The sequence below is a fragment of the Ascaphus truei genome, chromosome 3, assembly GCF_040206685.1.
Source record: "Ascaphus truei isolate aAscTru1 chromosome 3, aAscTru1.hap1, whole genome shotgun sequence".
Classification (NCBI taxonomy): Eukaryota; Metazoa; Chordata; class Amphibia; order Anura; family Ascaphidae; genus Ascaphus; species Ascaphus truei.
Window position 1 is genome coordinate 272,288,170 of NC_134485.1, and position 18,922 is coordinate 272,307,091.

Here is an 18,922-nt window from a genome sequence, read left to right on the forward strand (position 1 = left end):
CGGATTAAAAAAAAAACACGTTAGATATTGCTTGAACTGCAGCTTAAAGGATACATGTGGTGCAGAGGGAGGATCATAACCCTAGTCTATTACACATTCATTTAAAGTTCATAATGCACCCTCAATCTTCTTGTGAACATTGCAGTTTATTTAGAAGTGCAATAAAATATTCAAACTCCAAAGAATCCTGGTACATAGAAAAGCTGATAATGGAAAACTCAGGGAGCAAAAGCCATCGGTGGGTACATAGAAAAGCTGAAGGTGGATTTAAGAAAAAATAAAGTATTCTTAGATATTTCAATAAGCACCTAAAGAAGATATTTATAGCCTTAAGTGGTATTACTAATTTCCTGCCACAACATTACTTGAGAGAGTACTAGGTCGAAACGTTGCTTGTTTTTGGCTTTAATAAATCAGAATGAGAAAATCCGTCAGTGCGATTTCTTCCTTTTATATGTTCCTGGGTATGCTGCAGGCTATCATCTTCTCGCATGGAGCACCGGTAATTGTATCAACCCCCTTTTTCTGTTTATAGGAGGTGTGCAGCATGTACCTTTAGTTTTCATCTCTAATTTCCTCCCATAATCCTCACCTGCAGGACTCCAGGTAATAAGTCTGAAAAGTGCTTCAGCAGTGGCACGTTGTGTTCATTAGCTAGCACAAAAGCACCAGCAGCCCTCGCAGATAGTGTTCTAATCTGTAAGGCAAATACGCAGCAGGGTGAAAATCACACACAATCTGTATATATAACAAATACATAGTTTAATAAATAGAAGAATCACATGTTGCTCAAGAACACCAAGTCTCTCCAAGATGTGTGTAATTCTTATTTGTGTTACAGTGGCACATGGTCAAGTGTTTCACGATCTACCATTTGTCAAGACCAAGGACCCCTGGGTATGTCTAATCAAGCAGTTGTTGCTTTGGTCCATAAAAATGTTGAAGACTGAAGAACAAGTCAATTAATTTCCCTGAAACTGATATACCAAGTCTTATTTCAGGCCTCTCTCAGAATGTGGCAGATTAGAGGAATGTTAAGAGTGTGGAAACTACAACAGCCAAGAGGGTGCAAAATGATGCACCCGGGTCACAAAAATACAGGATTAAGGAGACTAGAATGTCAACTACTATAAGGGAAAGGGTTCTGGGGTCATTTTTCCATAGGCAAACAATATAATAAAGCAATGGAAAAAGCAGAATGCTTGGCTGTATAGGAAGAGGTATTAGTAGTAGCTTATTGGCAAGCCATCCCCTCGAGTATGGTGTTCAGTTCTGGAGACCATATCTCCACAGACCCCAAAAAAAGGGTCGAGACTGTGCAAAGGGGGGCTACTAAAATAGTGCATGGTCTACATCAGGGGTGGGCAAAGTTTCTGAGCTGCGCCCCCCGGTACTAGAACCCAGCGTTGACACTGCGGGTCATCGCGTGAACCGGCAGCGCAATTTGACACGCGTTGCCATAGCGGTGCATCACGTCACATGACCCGGCACCGTCATTTGACACCGCGTTGCCATGGCGACGCGTCACCAAAGAGCCGGCTGAAAGCAGGTAAGAGAAGTTACAGGGGCCTCATGCATCACACAGAGATGGTAGGGGTTTATAGAGTAGGCGAATTCAAACATGCTTGGAATAGACATAAGGCTATCATAAACATAACAGAGAGCCAGGGATCAAATAGGCTGTGAGGTTTTACAAGGAGTAAAAAACTTTGGCCCATTTTCGCAGTTAGGGGAGTGCACAAAAAGGACACTGCAAAATGTGCACTCCCCTAACTTGGAAAGAAAACTACATTTGGAAGAATTTGTGAAATGGTTCCTGAAGGGTTTGAGCAGCATAACATACTTACTACACGTGATACGTTTTAATGATTTTCACATCACATGCATATATGTTTCCTTTTTTTTTTTACATGTCACAATTTAGATTGTCACTATTACATATTTGTTTATAACTATAGGCGAGTCAACACTTGTATTTCACGGTTTTAATAGTGGATTATAGTCTGCACAATTACTATATTGCTGAAATTATTCGAGGAGCATTTAGTACATGAGCATTTAGTACATGAGCATTTAGTACATGAGCATTTAGTACATGAGCATTTAGTACACGAGCCCATAGTACACGAGCCCATAGTACACGAGCCCATAGTACACGAGCCCATAGTACACGAGCCCATAGTACACGAGCCCATAGTACACGAGCCCATAGTACACGAGCCCATAGTACACGAGCCCATAGTACACGAGCCCATAGTACACGAGCCCATAGTACACGAGCCCATAGTACACGAGCCCATAGTACACGAGCCCATAGTACACGAGCCCATAGTACGAGTAGCGTCAATCTGTCGCAATCTTTTTGCTTGTCCATTTTCCGATCTGCCATCAAATTCTGTTTTCCAACTATATTTCTTGTTGAGCAGGATTCTCTGACACTATCTAGGTCCCACTTTTCTGTATTTACCCAAACGTTAAATATTAAAGTGCAGTCAAATGCAGCTACAAAAAATAATATGGTGTTATAAATTGCATTTTCTGCTATCGGTCCGTACTCTTTAGCACTCAATACTGAATCGTGGTTAAGTGAGCAATATATGAGATGGACAATTACCATAGGATGTTCCTGGTCTTGCATGCACTGCACAAGCATTCTTTTGATGACTTCTAGGTAATGCTGCTGCTGGTTTCCAAATATGCCAGGAAAGTTCCTGAAAACATTTCAAAGGGACATTACTAAAACATCAACTGTTCAATCTGATTAATAATCAAACTTCCCCCACCACTGGTCCGTTAAATCAGTAAACGTGCTTTCAACACTACTAATCATAAATCGGGATAGGGCTTGGAGCAAAAAGTTAATTGGCTAATCTATACCTTGGTACTGTACAACTTGCGCTTTATTTCAAATCATCAGCTTCATAATACAATGAAAAGGCAATATTCTTACCAAAAGCCAATACAACTGGATACGTTGTATTCTCAACCATTTCAAAGAACTCATGTTACCAAAATAACATACAAAACCTGCATTTGTAAACCATCTGCAAGTGAGTATGTTTGGTAAGAGCTGGAATGGAAACATGGAATCCTCTTGCCACAAATTGTATTTGCCAAATACAATGAAGTTTTGGGTACTGGCCTATAAGCATCTAGTACTGTAATTTAGGTATATGTAGCATTATCGCGCATGAAAACTCAAGTGAAAAGTAGTGTTAAAAACAAACTGTATAGAAATAAAAACGGAAGTGCACATTACATGCTTAATTGTTCCAATTTGAGGAAGAGATTAATAAAGCCAAGTTGTTTCCTTTACTGCAGCTAAAGTTTCTGCTTACAGATTACGGTTTCAGCGGCCTACTCTGCCGGATATGTTTAATTATGTGATTTTTGAAAATCAGCAATTATATAGGAATACACATTACCAGAATATGTGTAAAGCAGCCTCACGCAGTCCCATATCCTGAGAGCTCACTGAATCAAACAGGAACTTTAACGCCTCCGGCCACTGGTTATTGCCGTCATCATCTGATTAAACAAAAAGACACTCAGAAAACGGAAGCAAAACATACAGTGAAGACTTGAGTACGGCCCATTTTCACCTTGGCGAAAAAGGAGACTGAAGTTTAATGTATATTTTCCCAGTGTATACAGTACAGCCAGATAACCCACTGGGCTATTAATGGCCCATAAACTTAAGCAATACAAGCTTCCAAGAGAAAATAAGGATCTTCTGAAGTGATGAATCTGTGTACAGTCATAGTTGAAGGGACTTATGTAGTCTAGAATTCTTTTGTGCAACGAGTGTACTTTTCATGACCATCCAATATCATAGACGGCGCCTTTGTTTTCTCTCTGGCCATTATGGATTCTAGAATGCCGCACACAATTACATTACAATACAGAAGCGAATTTTTGACAGAATGCTCTTGGAAAATAAAATAGTCAAGGTGAACTGAGGTTTTAAAGTCTATTAGTATTTGTGAGCACCTAAGCTCACTGGGAAGAGAAAGGACCAAAGCTGCAATGAATGAGATAAATGAAAAGTGACATCTTCATTTATTTTTCATTTATACTGAAGGCAGGAACTTAATCTCAAGCAATTCAGCTCTCTTTAGTAAATCAAAAAGATAGCTGCAATACTATTTGTATGCAAAACAGCTCTGCCAGCAAACAAAACCCGACCTATTTAACAGTGAAAAAATAGAAGATTGACAAAAGTTGTACATTTTACAAGAACATGAACTTAAAACAAGTTTGGTTACCAGTATAGAAAGAAAAGCTTTTCTTCACTGCCTTGGTTATGGTTTATAATGCTCTTTTGAGAGATCTTTAGAAGCTAGGAAGCAGAAACCATGTTCTGAAGGCCACTTAAAGATTACTTTCACAATCAGGTGCCCCACCTGGATAAAGGCGGTCTAAAATAACAGAAATCACCCCTGCTGCACTTCAACACTACCCAAATCTCCGCACCTTTATGCATAGAGAAGAACCTATACTGTAGTGCACGCCTCTCTCAAATTGAATTTCACTAATCCCCCTCATGGTTCTGTTCAGAAATCGGTCACTGAGTAAGAACATTGCTCCTTTGTCTGCAGGCATGCACGCTTAAGGAATAAAAGTCATAGCTGACCACACAGGGGTGAGGGACCACATTTTTACAGCTTATTGCCACATCCCTCTCCATAGTGTGATGCGCACTAAGTCATTAAGGTTCCCTCATTCTCCTTCTTAATTGATCACCTTTATCATCCAGTCACTTTCTGAACCGGTTTCTGTTCAGCTTGGACACGACAATGCAAGATGCCTAGAATAGCCTCCAAAGATCTACATTGCAGCTTCTTTAGAAATATACACATTTTTAATTTGCACCCACAGCATGCCATTTTAATAGTAATAAAAATATAGAACGGCCAAAGTTACTTTTCATATTACACACAGACAAAAATGGCATAGGAGCATAAATGGGCACAACAGTGCAAGAGCTACAAAATGTTATAAAAGGTGTTGCAGGTCAAAGCATGAAACGGGTTGAGAATGATTTTTTTGATAGATTCTGTACACACAAAGCACAATGACTAATACAGGTACCTGTGGTTTATATACGTACCAATTAAATTTCTAGCCAGCTCTGCAACAATGTCACAGATCTTTTTCCTCATGCTGGACAGAGCTTCCAACTGAATGACAAGCAGCAGTTCGCTTTTGACAGCGTTCTGGACTTCGGGGGGGAGGGATGGATAGACTTCCTCAAAAGCAGAGGACAGGAGACGCCGTAGTAAGACGGCCGCCATTTGTCTGGCCTGAAAAATAAATACAAAGTTAACTTACAAGGGGTCTTGCAGAGATATAGATATATAAATATAATTTAAAAAAAAGGGGACAGTAATTCTTTTCAAGACATGATCTTGACCAATGAGCACAAAGACAAGTAATCTTGAATACATTGCGAGTAGTAGCACCTAAGGCTGGGGCCATTGTGCCGCAGGCCGTGGATGTGTCCGCACGCTGAGCGATCAGACTGCCTCAAGGCAGTGATCGCGTCCATGCGGCGTGTGGGCGGAAGCGGGCGCGCAAGAAATCAGTTTAATCTGATTTCTTGGCACGACAGGTCAGTCACGTGAGCAGTTCGCCCAATGAGGGCGAACCAGCCCGTGACGCCCAAAAGAACGTCCCCCACGGCCCTTCCACCATGGCCAAGGAAAGCACCCGCTTCATCACGCGGATAACGCCACAGCCTCCCGCGGGCGAAGGCACCATGGCCCCAGCCATACAATGTTAACCCTTTGACTGAGTGACCTGGAAAGTACTGTAGAGTAGCCAAGAGGTTAATTAATGTTGTCATTTACTAAAACTAAACTAAAACTTTATACATTATCCACTATTTTGTGCATCTTCATGCGCCAGCTAGACATTTCTTATGTTGCCTTTCTGCATGTCTAACACCAATGTAACAGTGATGTTTTGGAAGAGGATACCAAGCATAACATTTGATTTTAATCTACAGACCAGTGTTTTTTGACCAGGGTTCCCCGAGTATCCCTAAAAGGCTCCCTGTAATTTTCAGGTCATTTTCAAATTGTACAGAAGAATTTACAACGCATCTGATGTCAGACGCACTGTTTGAAAGGGTTGTGGTTCCTTAGAACAGGGGTGCGCAAACTTTTTTTTGCTGCCCCCCCCTCTGCTGTTGCGCGTGCCCCACCTTACCTCATGCGTTGTCGGTTGCCGTCTCGTTACCATGGCAACAGTGATGTCACATAACCCTGCGTTGCCATGGTCACACGTCTTGAAGCCGGTTGAATCTCAGAAATTAGATGTTGCAGACGCCTCGCGCAGTCCCATGGCATTTAATTTAAATGCCTTGGGAGAAAGCACGGAACCTCTGCAACCGACCCGCGCCCCAAGGACCCCCCCCCCACCTTCAGTTTGCGCACCGCTGACTTAGAATTTCACATACAGTAGGGTTCCTTAACCAAAAAAAATTGGAAACCACTGCTATAGACATTAGGATGAAAGTGGCGTTGCCCATTTCTCCTCATACAGCACCATGCTCTGCTATTGGGTATTTTAAACATTTATTTTTATTAATAAAAACAGCTACGCCTTTATAATCAGACTTTTCCTTATGTCTGAAATAAAACATGGGATACTTAGTCAAAACCCAAGAAGCCGCTTATCCCATGTAGGTTTTTCAGCGCATTTAGTAGGGTACAGAAAAGAAAAAGGGAAGACAAGGGGACAAGTACAATCAACTTGGTTTATTGCAATGTCATACAAGTAAGAACATTTGACATTATGAAGCAGGAGGAAAGGGAGACATCACTAGGTGGGGAGGTGGTGGTAGGGGCAGGGCTGGTCTCCCACCCCGACTCCACCAGAAACCAACCATCATCCCCACTGAGCCTATGGCACACCTCAAACCAACCCCCCAGCTACCAATCAACAACGCTGCGGCCCACTCATGTCCCACCCTCAGCCCTTGCCAGTTTGTCTGAAGTTCGAAACCAGTGTGGGCTACCAAGCAGCAACATGCTCATCTAGTAGTGAACTAATCAGGGTGAATTATTTGTCTCCAGACTGCGAGAATCACGTAAGCGAGGGAGTCATATTGGCCACAGCCCGAAAGCATTTAGGGGATACAGAGGAGTTAATTGTGTGTAGCCAAACTGGGGTCAGGTACCACAGGAATAGAAGTTTGTAGGAGTTTAAGGTTGTGCACATAAAACTTGTGGCCATTGCCTCCCATTCTTCTCTCTCAAGAGCATCGCCCATTTCCTCCTCCCATTCCAGCATGTATGTACATTTACGAGTCTGTTCAATGTCTAGGACAGTGATTTTCAGCCTTATTTTGGTTAGGGAACCTCAGAATTCGATTTTGAAATTCTAGGGAACCCCAACCCCCCCCCCCCGCCCCCCCATCTCATGCGCCTTCTCCCCCCTTGTGCACGTGCACACATGCACCCCCACTTACACACATAGCCCCCCCCCACACACACACTCCCACCTCCTGACTGGACCCATTCAGGAGTGAAGCACATGGAATGTGTTCCCCTCTTATCCCCCCTGCGAGAGCGCATGCTGACCGGAGCACGCAGAGAAGAATAGCAGTGAGCCGCCGGCTGCTGCTTAACTCAGGAGCCGCCGGGTCACTGCTGCGCTGCCGGTCCTCAGACAGCTGGGAGAGTTGTCCTGGCTCTCCCCCTCTGAAAAACGTTGGTCTCGGAGCATGATAGATCTGAGAGATCTGGCCCCTTTCCCTATACAGTAGTATACAGTAAGTAGTTGTGGAGGGAGATGTGTGGGTATCAGAAAAAAAGTTTGACCTGTAAATATCAAGCACATTTGCAGGTTTCCCCAGAGGGGTATCATACGAGAAGTTTCAGAGGTGAATTTGTACTTAAAATGTAAGTCTGTCCAATAGGGACATCGTAGCTTAAGTCGGAAATTCCTGAGAGATTTTGGGCGTAGACACAAGAAAGCGAAGAGGAGAGAGTCCACACAGGCAGGAGAACATCTACCGTCTTCTCTGTCAAACCACCCCCTGGTATCATTCCTTGAGTTCCAGAGCATATAGTCAGCCACAACCTCGCTGATTAAAATTACTTAAGGCTAAGGATTGCCAGAACCACCACCCAGGAGGGTCACTGGACCACCATACTCTAAACCCGTGGGCATTTGCCTCCCCATACAAAGAGAGATGCAGTATTGCAGTTCCTTAATATCCCCAACCTTTGATGGAAATTGGGAGGGCTCAGAACAGATACAGCAGCCTGGGCAAGATGTTCATCTTGACGATATGCAGTACTTATTCCAGGAATCTAAGTCTTTCCCAAATGCCTTGATGATTCTTGATAATTAAATTAGTAGAGTATTAAATGAGTTTGTTATATTAATCCCTAGGTAGGGCAGCAGGTTTGCTTGCCAGAAGGTATTGAAGTTCCCCTTTAGGAGATTTACTAGCCTCACTGGAAGGTTGCTGTTTAATGCGTGATTGTCTGATGTATTTTGAATCTTTAAACTGCACCAATGTGACCTAACATTTGAAATAAGTTTGGGAGTGAAAACAATGATTTAGACGTCACCTGCAAAAAGCAAAAGGTTATAGTCTTTACGACCTATTGGAAATCCTGAAATATTGGGGTTTCTCTAACCAGTGTAGCCAGTGGCTCAATGTAAAGGGTAGATAGTAGGAGAGAGAGTGGGCACCCCTGTCGTGTATCGTTCGCCATCTGTATCTTCTACGATAGGATCCCAGACCCCCTCACCCTGGCTGTCAGTGATTTGTAAAGCCCTTGGATCGTTCCAAGAAACACCCCACCGTAGGCCTGTTAAAAGGCTTTTCAGCATCTAGGGAATCTTTGATAGAATGCAGACGGTAAGTAACGCAGTTAGTGAAATTTTTTAATCTTTTAGTGAAAAACAAACAAAAAAATAAGTTCTTAATTTGAATAAAGAGCTGTTCTAGAGACTTCTTAAATTTTGAATAAAGATCTGTCTCTAGAACAGCTCTTTATTCAAATGAAGAATTTTTTTCACTTATCCTGCTGCTGACCAATGCAGAGCGGTCTTGTTGCCCCCGAGTACACCTGCTGAAGCTATTGCACTGATTGGAGTGTTTCTGAGCTCAGGCTGCAACCTGCTTGGCTGATGGAGGCGTGACTATTCATATTGTTCACTTCACTTACACCTGGGACCGGGAGCCTTCATCTACTGTCACGCTGCAAGCATTTGCCTGTTGGAGATCAGGAGCGAGTGCAGTCTACACCTGGGACAGGGAGTGGTTGCTTTCCATAACCAGAGCTTTTTCTCCTGCTGCACTGCAAATATTTGCCTATTTGAAACCAGGAGTGAGTGCCCTTTTCAGCAGAGCTGGTTTCTTCATTTAGAACGGGACTGTTACTGCTATTACAACTGGGAGTGGGTGCTATCCCCACAAGGGTTGATGTTTATGTGTATCTGGACCCCCACTTGCTCATTCAAACATCGCTGCATGGGCAGCATCATTCACAGGGCACTGCATGAACCCTATGATGATCAAGGGAGTCTGGTAACCACCACTGGCACTTTTCATATATTAAGCAAATGTTTTTCTATATTTCTTTCTTACAAAAATATATCTTATGAGAATGTTGCGCTTGGTTTTTTTCCTTCTCTATCTTCACTACTTTCTGATGTTCTAAGCCATCTTTATGACCAGCTGCATATTCTCACACCTTGGAATTTACTTCCAATGCCAACATTTGTTGGTTCTAACTTCACTACTTACATCTCAAGGTCCCTGTACCAATTAACACTTAGAACATTGCCACATTGGGTTTAGAGCGCACGCTTTTGTCTCATTACTATAGTGATACTTAAATTGTCTGGATACACAACCTTGCTTTGACAGCTTCCGCTGACCAGACCACTAAAGAGCAAAAATGTGTGAACCAGGAGAAGGTTTGATGGCCAATATATAGTTTGTCGATTTTGCATTATATAATGTATGCTACTGTGACATTCAGTCTGTACTTGTAAGGGCCGTATATCATTTTACTGGTGTTTATTTTCAACATTCAAGTGATCACAGTAAAAAGATAGGCGATAGTGCGCAGCTAATACCTAGTGCAAGACAACTTGTGATCAGTGCAAAGTGAATAAAAAACAATATTGTTGACCTTATATGTGAGGATGACACTACATGTGGGTCTGCAGCCTTTCTTGGGGGTGGCTCGACACCCCTGGAACTAGACAAAAAACAAAAGAACAGGGCACACAACGCACATAGTGAAGTAAAATTAAAAAGTGACTTTATGATTAAAAGTAAATAGTTCTGCGTACATCAAAGTAAAATAAACAAGCAGTTGGTTAATAAATTTACCACACCAGGAGACGACCGGAGGCGACACCCTTTACTTGTTCTCAGCAGGTGGTGGGTCAGCAAGCGTCTCGTCTGCTATTCACTCTCCAGAGTATTCAGAGCTCTCCGTCTCAGGGTGGTAGATGGGTTAATACCAAGGTGAAAGTCCAAGAGCACAAGGCTCAAATCAGCGTGAATCAGCCACAGTCAGTGTCCACACGGCTTGAACGCCACTCGCTTGCCGCTACTCCTCGTGGGGTGCCCGGCGATGACGTCACGAATCGACCATCGACTTCCGGGAGGCGCCTCCTGGAACGCACAGCGTGCGAGCCGTGCTAGATGTTCCCAGCAGCGTAGAGCATAGTGCACGCACTGGCAACCATGGAATGAACTGACTGGCACTCACATACGGGGGAGAATACACAAACAGTGTTCTTAGGCACACAGGGGTGCAGAAAGTCGAGCAGAGACACCCTTCCAACGCGTTTCGTAACACTAGGTTACTTCTTCAGGGAGTGTATGCACACTGTCGATTCGTGACGTTATCGCTGGGCGCCCCACGAGGAGTAGCGGCAAGCGAGTGGCGTTCAAGCCTTGTGGATACTGACTGTGGCTGATTCACGCTGATTTGAGCCTTGTGCTCTTGGACTTTCACCTTGGTATTAACCCATCTACCACCCTGAGACGGAGAGCTCTGGATAGTGAATAGCAGACGAGACGCTTGCTGACCCACCACCTGCTGAGAACAAGTAAAGGGTGTCGCCTCCGGTCGTCTCCTGGTGTGGTAAACCTATTAACCAACTGCTTGTTTATTTTACTATGATGTACGCAGAACTATTTACTTTTAATCATAAAGTCACTTTTTAATTTTACTTCACTATGTGCATTGTGCGCCCTGTTCTTTTGTTTTTTTGTCTAATTCAAGTGATCACACTGATTAGTTGTCAACATCTGTCATTATGTTCACCTGCAGTGTTCAACAGTATGGAAAACCCTCAATGACAAGTGATTTGGCAAGAACACAATTGCTATAGAGCACATGCTGAACATCAGTGTAAAGGATGGAAAGAGCCAGGCCAGGAGTACAGTAGTACAGCCACAAAGCCAGCCTCACTTTGCTCTTTCTACATAGGGATAAAATAACGAAGAAATTAAAGTATTCCTGTCATATAACATACCTCCTCAGCAGCAGCAGCATTCCTAATGGCTTGCAATAGGAAAGTGATTTTCGAAGGGCCTGGAATGCCCTCATATGTTTCCTGAAAGGGAAAATTGAAACACAAAAGGTTACTCCTACAGTATATGTGAGGCTTGGAACAGGAAAACGGACAGCACAGATGTCATGCAAAGGATATCAATACAATTCAATGAAAAGAGAACACGAGAGAATATTTGCAGCAAACGTATTCATTTTCTATTTCAATAACCGTTATAAAAGCAGTGTCAAGAATTCTGAATCTGCCAAACAATTTTTTTTTTTAAAGTGTCCCGATACATTCTCCTGCCCAACAGTTTAAAACCTATATTACTTATCAATGATGACACCCAGGAAGAACTCAAACAGAACATGGTAAATACAATGCTGGAGCCCTGATTGTCTTTAGAAAATTTGATATTCTGTTACTAAAGACAGAGTAAGCACAGGCAGAGTAATTATTTCATTAAATGGTCCATTTCCATAGCTAGTTCTTTGAGCAGGTATTTTATTTCCTTTATGATTATCGTACTTTCATGTTTAATGCATTTATTCCCGTTGTGCAAAAGCATTTCCCTGTATTTTGAATGGGCCTGTATGTTTCTTTTGTATGGCACTGCATGACATGTAATGGGACAGAAAAAGTGGGCTCATTTAACCCTTTGGGTGCCCCAGGACAGTCACGATGTCATGTTCAAAGAGATTTGTTTCCTGCTTAGATTGCGTCCTGAGTTCCCACACAACACAGGACGCCGCCTTTTCCTGGAATAAAGTAGGAAAGTGACAACCGTAATGCGCCGTGCGAGGTATCGTGGCACACCAGTACCGCAAGCACTACGGCACTCAAAGGGTTAAAAGACATGTCAAATACAATTTTTTCCCCACATAAACAACTTAATGTAATCTGCATTCTTGGAAAGATTCAACCAACCTTAAAGTTTTACTTATTTGCTCCCTAATAATGTATTGCAGTTCTCTCTGGTGCTGTTGAATTAAACCATATTAGCTACTAGGGTTTGACTAATGATTGCATCATAATTATTCTTTACTGCACATAACAAAAATAGAAACCCACTTCTACTTTTGAGGGCTGAAAGTCTCATCCCCAAATGACATTTCTGAACACCCTTCAAAGCTTGTACGTACTGTACCATGGAAGCTTTTAAAATGTACAAATACGTATACAATGTTTATTTTAACAATGTATCAATCAGCTATATTTAAACATGCCACTGTCTTTGGCTCACCACTCATCCTAGGAGAATTTACCATTTCATATTAGTAGGTAACATTTAAGCAAAATCGTTAAATCCTTCACAATTGCAGCTTGCTTACGGCAAGGTAAATGGTATAATATAAGAACACTTAAGTCAACACACATTGAACCAAAACTATCCTTACCAAAGTTGACAAAACGGTCTATAGGAAAATTCATATTTGGCTCTAGTAGATTTCTTGCCATGTTACAGGTACAGTTTATCCTCCTACTGGCATAGGAAGCTTGATCACAAGCTGCAGAATTGAAAGGAGCACTCACTGTGCCTCAGTTTCTGGCCATCATGTTTTAAACAAGTTGGTGATTCTTTCCAATAAAATGCAGTGCAAGGAGCGAAATGTTTCCATAGGCCAAGAGAGCCCAATGGCATGCACATACCCGGCAGCTGACAAATTTTACAAACATGTAGTTTGCTGCAATAGTGACTTAAGTGGAAGCTATGAAGGGAATGTGTTTATTCACAGGGTCAAAACCTACTGTGTGTACAGCCCAAATAACTGAGCAACTGCATTCATCACATTTCTTCAGTTTAGCGCTTTATCAGAAAGTGGATCCATTGCATAGGAGGAAGTGCCAGTTAAATGATCCCACCAAATATGGACGCTTCACAAATGAAACCCTTATGTTTCAGTTCTTCCAGCATCAAAGTGATAAATAGCATGTCTTATCCAAGAAACTACATGATATATATCTATATATATATTTTTTTTGGTCACTGTTAAGTGTACAGTGTTTTCCCATAATAGAGCTAAGAGAGGTTTCTATGGGATCTACTCACGATTGTTGCATGGGTGCAACTCAAAGCAGTTGCTGGGCACTTGCAGCCTCCAGCAACAGTCTGTACACACCCCAGCAGAGACATTAAAACAGTGGCTTGGGACAGAAAACCACCATTAGTCTCTCTAAGTCTAACCATGTAACGCATTTTAGAAGAAGAATCTACATGGTATTGGTAATTTTGTATTATCTACTTCCTAAACACAAATTGTTTCTGTGTACATTTTTAAACACTTTAAGAAAATGCATTCTCTGTTCACACAGATACAAGGACCAAATTACAAATGTGGCACAAACACCCCCCCCTCCAATAAAAAATATGGCTGGTGCAAAATCACACCACAGCAGAGGATGAAATAGATCGATGTAAAATAGAACAGAACAAAAGAGGCACCTCTCCCCATAGACGTGGAGTACAGAATACCCAGAAAATTACACTCGCTTGACTAGTGTAGTAATGTTATACGCTTGGAAGTAGAATAAAAACTCGCTGTATGTTACTCACTAGCATATAACATTATTACACCAGTCAAGCGAGTGCAATTTTCTGGGTATTCTATACTCTCCCCGTCTATGAGGAGAGGTGCCTCTTTCGTTCTGTCAATTTATTGACCCAAATGCACCTCGACTATACACTACCATAGGTCGAGTGGCTGGTCTTCTACGTGTTTCATAAAATAGAAGAAAACAGCAACAACCGATTCAAAATACACGTGTAATGTGCATATTAAAAAAAAAAAAGGACTAATGTGTCGTTCTTCCAAGGGACCGTTATTAGGGTAACGCCAGGAGACCAAAACTTTGGTATTTTTTTCTTTGCACAATACAATTCTATTTCGAATCATATTGGTTGCAGTTTCACTTTGCTGAATATTTTCTATTTACTCTTGGGGGAAAAATGACAAAATATGCTTTATTCAACAGAATATCCATAGTTGCTGAAACTATGGCACACATCTAATTTATGAATTTCCTCTATACGTGTACTATCTTAAGCAAAGTTGCTGGCTTCCCCAGCTTCATATTCTCATAATGAGCAAATAAATAAAAATTGAGGGGTTTTTAGGTAAGAATTACTAGTACGTGAAAAAGTGAATCAAAGCGCTAATTGGTGTGGAAAAATAATAGATATAATAGTGAATTATAACTAACTTGCTGCCGAAGTGATGTGGAGATTCTCAAAGCTCCACAGAAAATACTGTCAAAAAAAAAAGTGTGACACTTAATTTCATTCCTTTGCGTCTTAGTGTCACCCTTTTCTTTGACAAGAAATACTAGTCAAAGTTTGCTCCAAGCAGATATTTAATTACATATTTTCTTAGCCAATTAAATGAACAAATATGACACTATCACTATCAGATGACACAAATATGACACTACCCCTCCTCCCCATATCTTATAACTAACAAGTGGTCCGATATCTTAAAAGTGGTGTACCACATTGAAATAATGTCACTTGTATATGTACAGTAACACGTTAAAACTAGGCCAAAAAAAAAAACCATTCAAGTAGTTTCACCTTTGAAAGCCCAGAGACTTTTGGTTATTTTCATTTATAAGAGGTATCAAGGAGGGATGGGTTATCAATCTCGTTTACCCCACCACAGTGATGAATTATATGTATTCATACCTCTGTATCAATGACAGGAGCACTGCCTGCTGCACAGGCGGTACAATGTTTACAAAATATTGCCAGGAATGCAAGATTTTAAAATGACTGATGTTTGTCTGGTACTTCTCAAAAAACAAATATCACAATAAATGATGGATGGAAAAAAAAAGGGAAATATAAGCACTTTGTACAAAACTTGATCTGCACCTGTAAAGTGAACCTATATCTTCGTTCAACACAGTCAAGAAAAAGTAAGTAACACTAATCTAACGTTTCCATCCATTTACAGGATCACTTGGCTAAAAAAACAGACTCATATCAAACAGATAACTTGGCAAAACAAAACTGAGTGTATTAGAACTGGTAATATTTCAGTACCATGTGTCCATCATACTCGTTCAAATAAATGACAACTTTAGTTAATAGATATGCCTGCCAAAGTAAATCATAGAAAATGTAAATAATGAAAAGAATGGTATTTACATACCAGTTATGGGCTACAATGGTCACTTGAAGACGCCCAGGGAACAACTTACAAATGAAATATAGACAGACGTGGAAGACAATGGGTGAACTCATGCAATGGGACAGAAAGGACAGAGAGTGGGGTTTTGGTCTCAATTGTCACATGAAAGAATATGCTGAGCAATGAATGATGCAGCCAACCAGACAGACACTGCAATTCCATTCAGGAGAGATTCCCCACCAAGCTCCACAATGCAAACCACCGGGGAGGTATTAAGCCATGTTACTAAGCACAAAGATATTTACTGGGTGTAAAAAGATTTAGCTGAGAATAGTAAAAATTGGCCTTTCAGCTGATCATGTGGTATCCATGACCTCTTCCTCAAACGTGTCTATTACAGGGGCACATTCATGATACATGCCACCCTCTTCTCCTCCACATTCTCCATACTCTAGGTATTCGGAACAAAGCTCTATCCTGGATCTCATCCTACCTCTCCCATCGTACTTTTAGTGTCTCTTCTGCTAACACCTCCTCCTCCTCTATTGATCTCTCTGTGGGGGTACCCCAGGGCTCTGTCCTGGGACCTCTTCTCTTTTCTCTGTACACACTCTCTCTAGGTGACCTAATAACATCTTTTGGGTTTAATTATCACCTCTATGCCGACGACACACAAATATACTTTTCAACACCTGACCTTACACCTGCTGTACAAACCAAAGTTTCTGAATGTCTCTCTGCTATATCATCCTGGATGGCCCTCCGACGCCTTAAACTCAACATGGCTAAAACAGAGCTCCTCATACTTCCTCCCAAACCTGGCCCTACTACCTCCTTCCACATTACTGTTGGAACTACAATCATTCACCCAGTAGCCCAAGCACGCTGCCTAGGGGTCACGTTCGACTCCTCTCTCTCATTCGCCCCTCACATTCAAAACATTTCTAAAACGTGTCGCTTTTTCCTCCGCAATATAACTAAGATACGCCCTTTCCTCTGTTGTTCGACTGCTAAAACTCTGACTCAGGCCCTCATTCTCTCCCGTCTTGATTACTGTAACCTCCTGCTGTCCGGCCTTCCTGCCTCTCACCTGTCTCCCCTACAATCTATCCTAAATGCTGCTGCCAGAATCACTCTACTCTTTCCTAGATCTGTCTCAGCATCTCCCCTCATGAAATCCCTCTCCTGGCTTCCGATCAAATCCCGCATCTCACACTCCATTCTTCTCCTCACTTTTAAAGCTTTACATTCTTCTGCCCCTCCTTACATCTCATCCCTAATTTCTCGGTATGCACCATCCAGACTCTTGCGTTCTTCTCAAGGATGTCTTCTTTCTACCCCCTTTGTATCTAAAGCCCTCTCCCGCCTTAAACCTTTTTCACTGACTGCCCCACACCTCTGGAATGCCCTTCCCCTCAGTACCCGACTAGCACCCTCTCTATCCACCTTTAAGACCCACCTTAAGACACACTTGCTTAAAGAAGCATATGAATAGCACTGTGGATATTCTAAACACGATACATAATGCTTGGCCCCCTGCAGACGCACTTACCAGAACTCCCTCCTACTGTCTCTGTACGTTCTCGCTACCTACCAATTAGACTGTAAGCTCCTCGGGGCAGGGACTCCTCTTCCGAAATGTTACTTTTATGTCTAAAGCACTTATTCCCATGATCTGTTATTTATATTATCTGTTATTTATTTGATTACCACATGTATTACTACTGTGAAGCGCTATGTACACTAATGGCGCTATATAAATAAAGACATACAATACAGTTTGATAAGGGCATGTTAAGATGCCAAAATGAAAGAAACATCGTCACTGTGCTAAACACCGACAGTGCAACAGACACCACAATGTGTAGGAGGAGGTGTGCTGGAATTGCCAGTCCCACCGAAGTGCGAGGGAATCCTGGAAGAAACTTTCATTCAGAGCAAACCATCATTCTCTCTTAAAAAAAACAGTTCTGATCCAGACACCGAAGCTGTAATGAATTACTAGTACCATGCAGAGAAAATAGCACCATTACAAGTAATATTACACACACACATTACTTGTGACATATACATTCATGAATACTCTGAGTTAAGCAGCACCTGATGATAAAACCTGCTGAGAGGTGTCAAACTGCACTGCTCAGTACGCAGGCACCTGCCCGGCAAACTAAAGTGATCAGAGAGGGAGTGGTTCAGTGAGGGGCTTGCCTGGGTGTACACCCAGTGTAAGCACAGGAGGTGGGGCCCCTGTGCCGCCGCTCACTCCTCGCACGTGGGCCCCTGTGCCGCCGGTCGCCGCTCTCTCCTCGCACGTGGGCCGAGCCGGCCGCCAGTTTCAGCTGATAGACTCCGGCGAGCGCGCGCAACAATCCGCCTCACACCACGGACGTGCCAGACCATTTCCCCCGTCACCCCCCGCGCGTGCGTTTCGTCTCACCTCCGCCTGTTTCCTAATGCCGTTGTCCGGGCTGAGCAAGTTGCCCAGGAGCAGATAGAACTGCTGTTGCTCCGCCGCCATTGCTGCGAGGTTCCAGAGAGAGAGCGCGAGGCTGAGCGCGGGCCGGAGAGGAGCCTGAAAGGGGCGGGAGCAAGACGCGCGAGGCACTAAACGGGGAGGAGTCAGAGCCGGCGCGCGCTGTGACCTCACGCGTCCCGCGCGCCGGAGTGTCGCAGGGAACCCATTGGCCGAGAGCGGGATTGGTCACGTCCAAAGGGGAAGGGGCTGGGAATTGTCACACTATATCTCCCTTGCCTCTTGCGTGTGATCGCTGACGAAGGCACGGAGAGAACGTGGAGCAGCGCGCTGATTGGTTTGCGACGGAGTGACTTGATAGGCTTATGAGGTTACTGAAAGCCGGGTGGGTGCGTCTGGAGGTGACGTCAGGTGCACGAGGGGGAGGCGGGGCAAAAAAGGGACTGTGAAGTCACGGGTGTCCCGGCAGCCTGGAAAGCGCGGGAGATACAGGGTGTGATCATCCTGTGACAGCACAGTCTCCCACAAGTGTATAGCATTGCGGGGCAGGCAGTCACAGTTGTGTTCACTGTATCTCCTGCGTTAATTGCACTTTGTGGCAGGTTATAATTACTGCCAGTGTTGCATGAACTCGTGGTATTTGATACTTGCTACTTTAAAAAGTCACATCATGGAGCTAACATGATAAGAGGCATTGTTGTCTCTTTGAACATCAATGTAATAATGCACTGTGATGCAAATTTGCTCTGCATGCGTCCGTGTCTGAGGAGGAAGCTGTACT

At 42.9% G+C, this 18,922-nt stretch overlaps 1 protein-coding gene across 1 annotated transcript in view; it reads right to left on the reverse strand.

Moving 5' to 3' along the window:
* Positions 1-18,354, reverse strand: part of IPO5 (importin 5) — a 47,434-nt gene extending 29,080 nt beyond the window's left edge. Inside the window, exons 1-6 of the mRNA XM_075590824.1 lie at positions 18,106-18,354; positions 11,521-11,601; positions 5,111-5,303; positions 3,426-3,528; positions 2,615-2,711; positions 593-697 (exon numbers count right to left, since the gene is read on the reverse strand). Coding sequence (XP_075446939.1) covers positions 593-697; positions 2,615-2,711; positions 3,426-3,528; positions 5,111-5,303; positions 11,521-11,601; positions 18,106-18,186 — 660 coding nt within the window. The 5' untranslated portion in view covers positions 18,187-18,354. The remainder of the gene's footprint in view (positions 1-592; positions 698-2,614; positions 2,712-3,425; positions 3,529-5,110; positions 5,304-11,520; positions 11,602-18,105) is intronic.
* Positions 18,355-18,922: the final 568 nt, after the last annotated feature.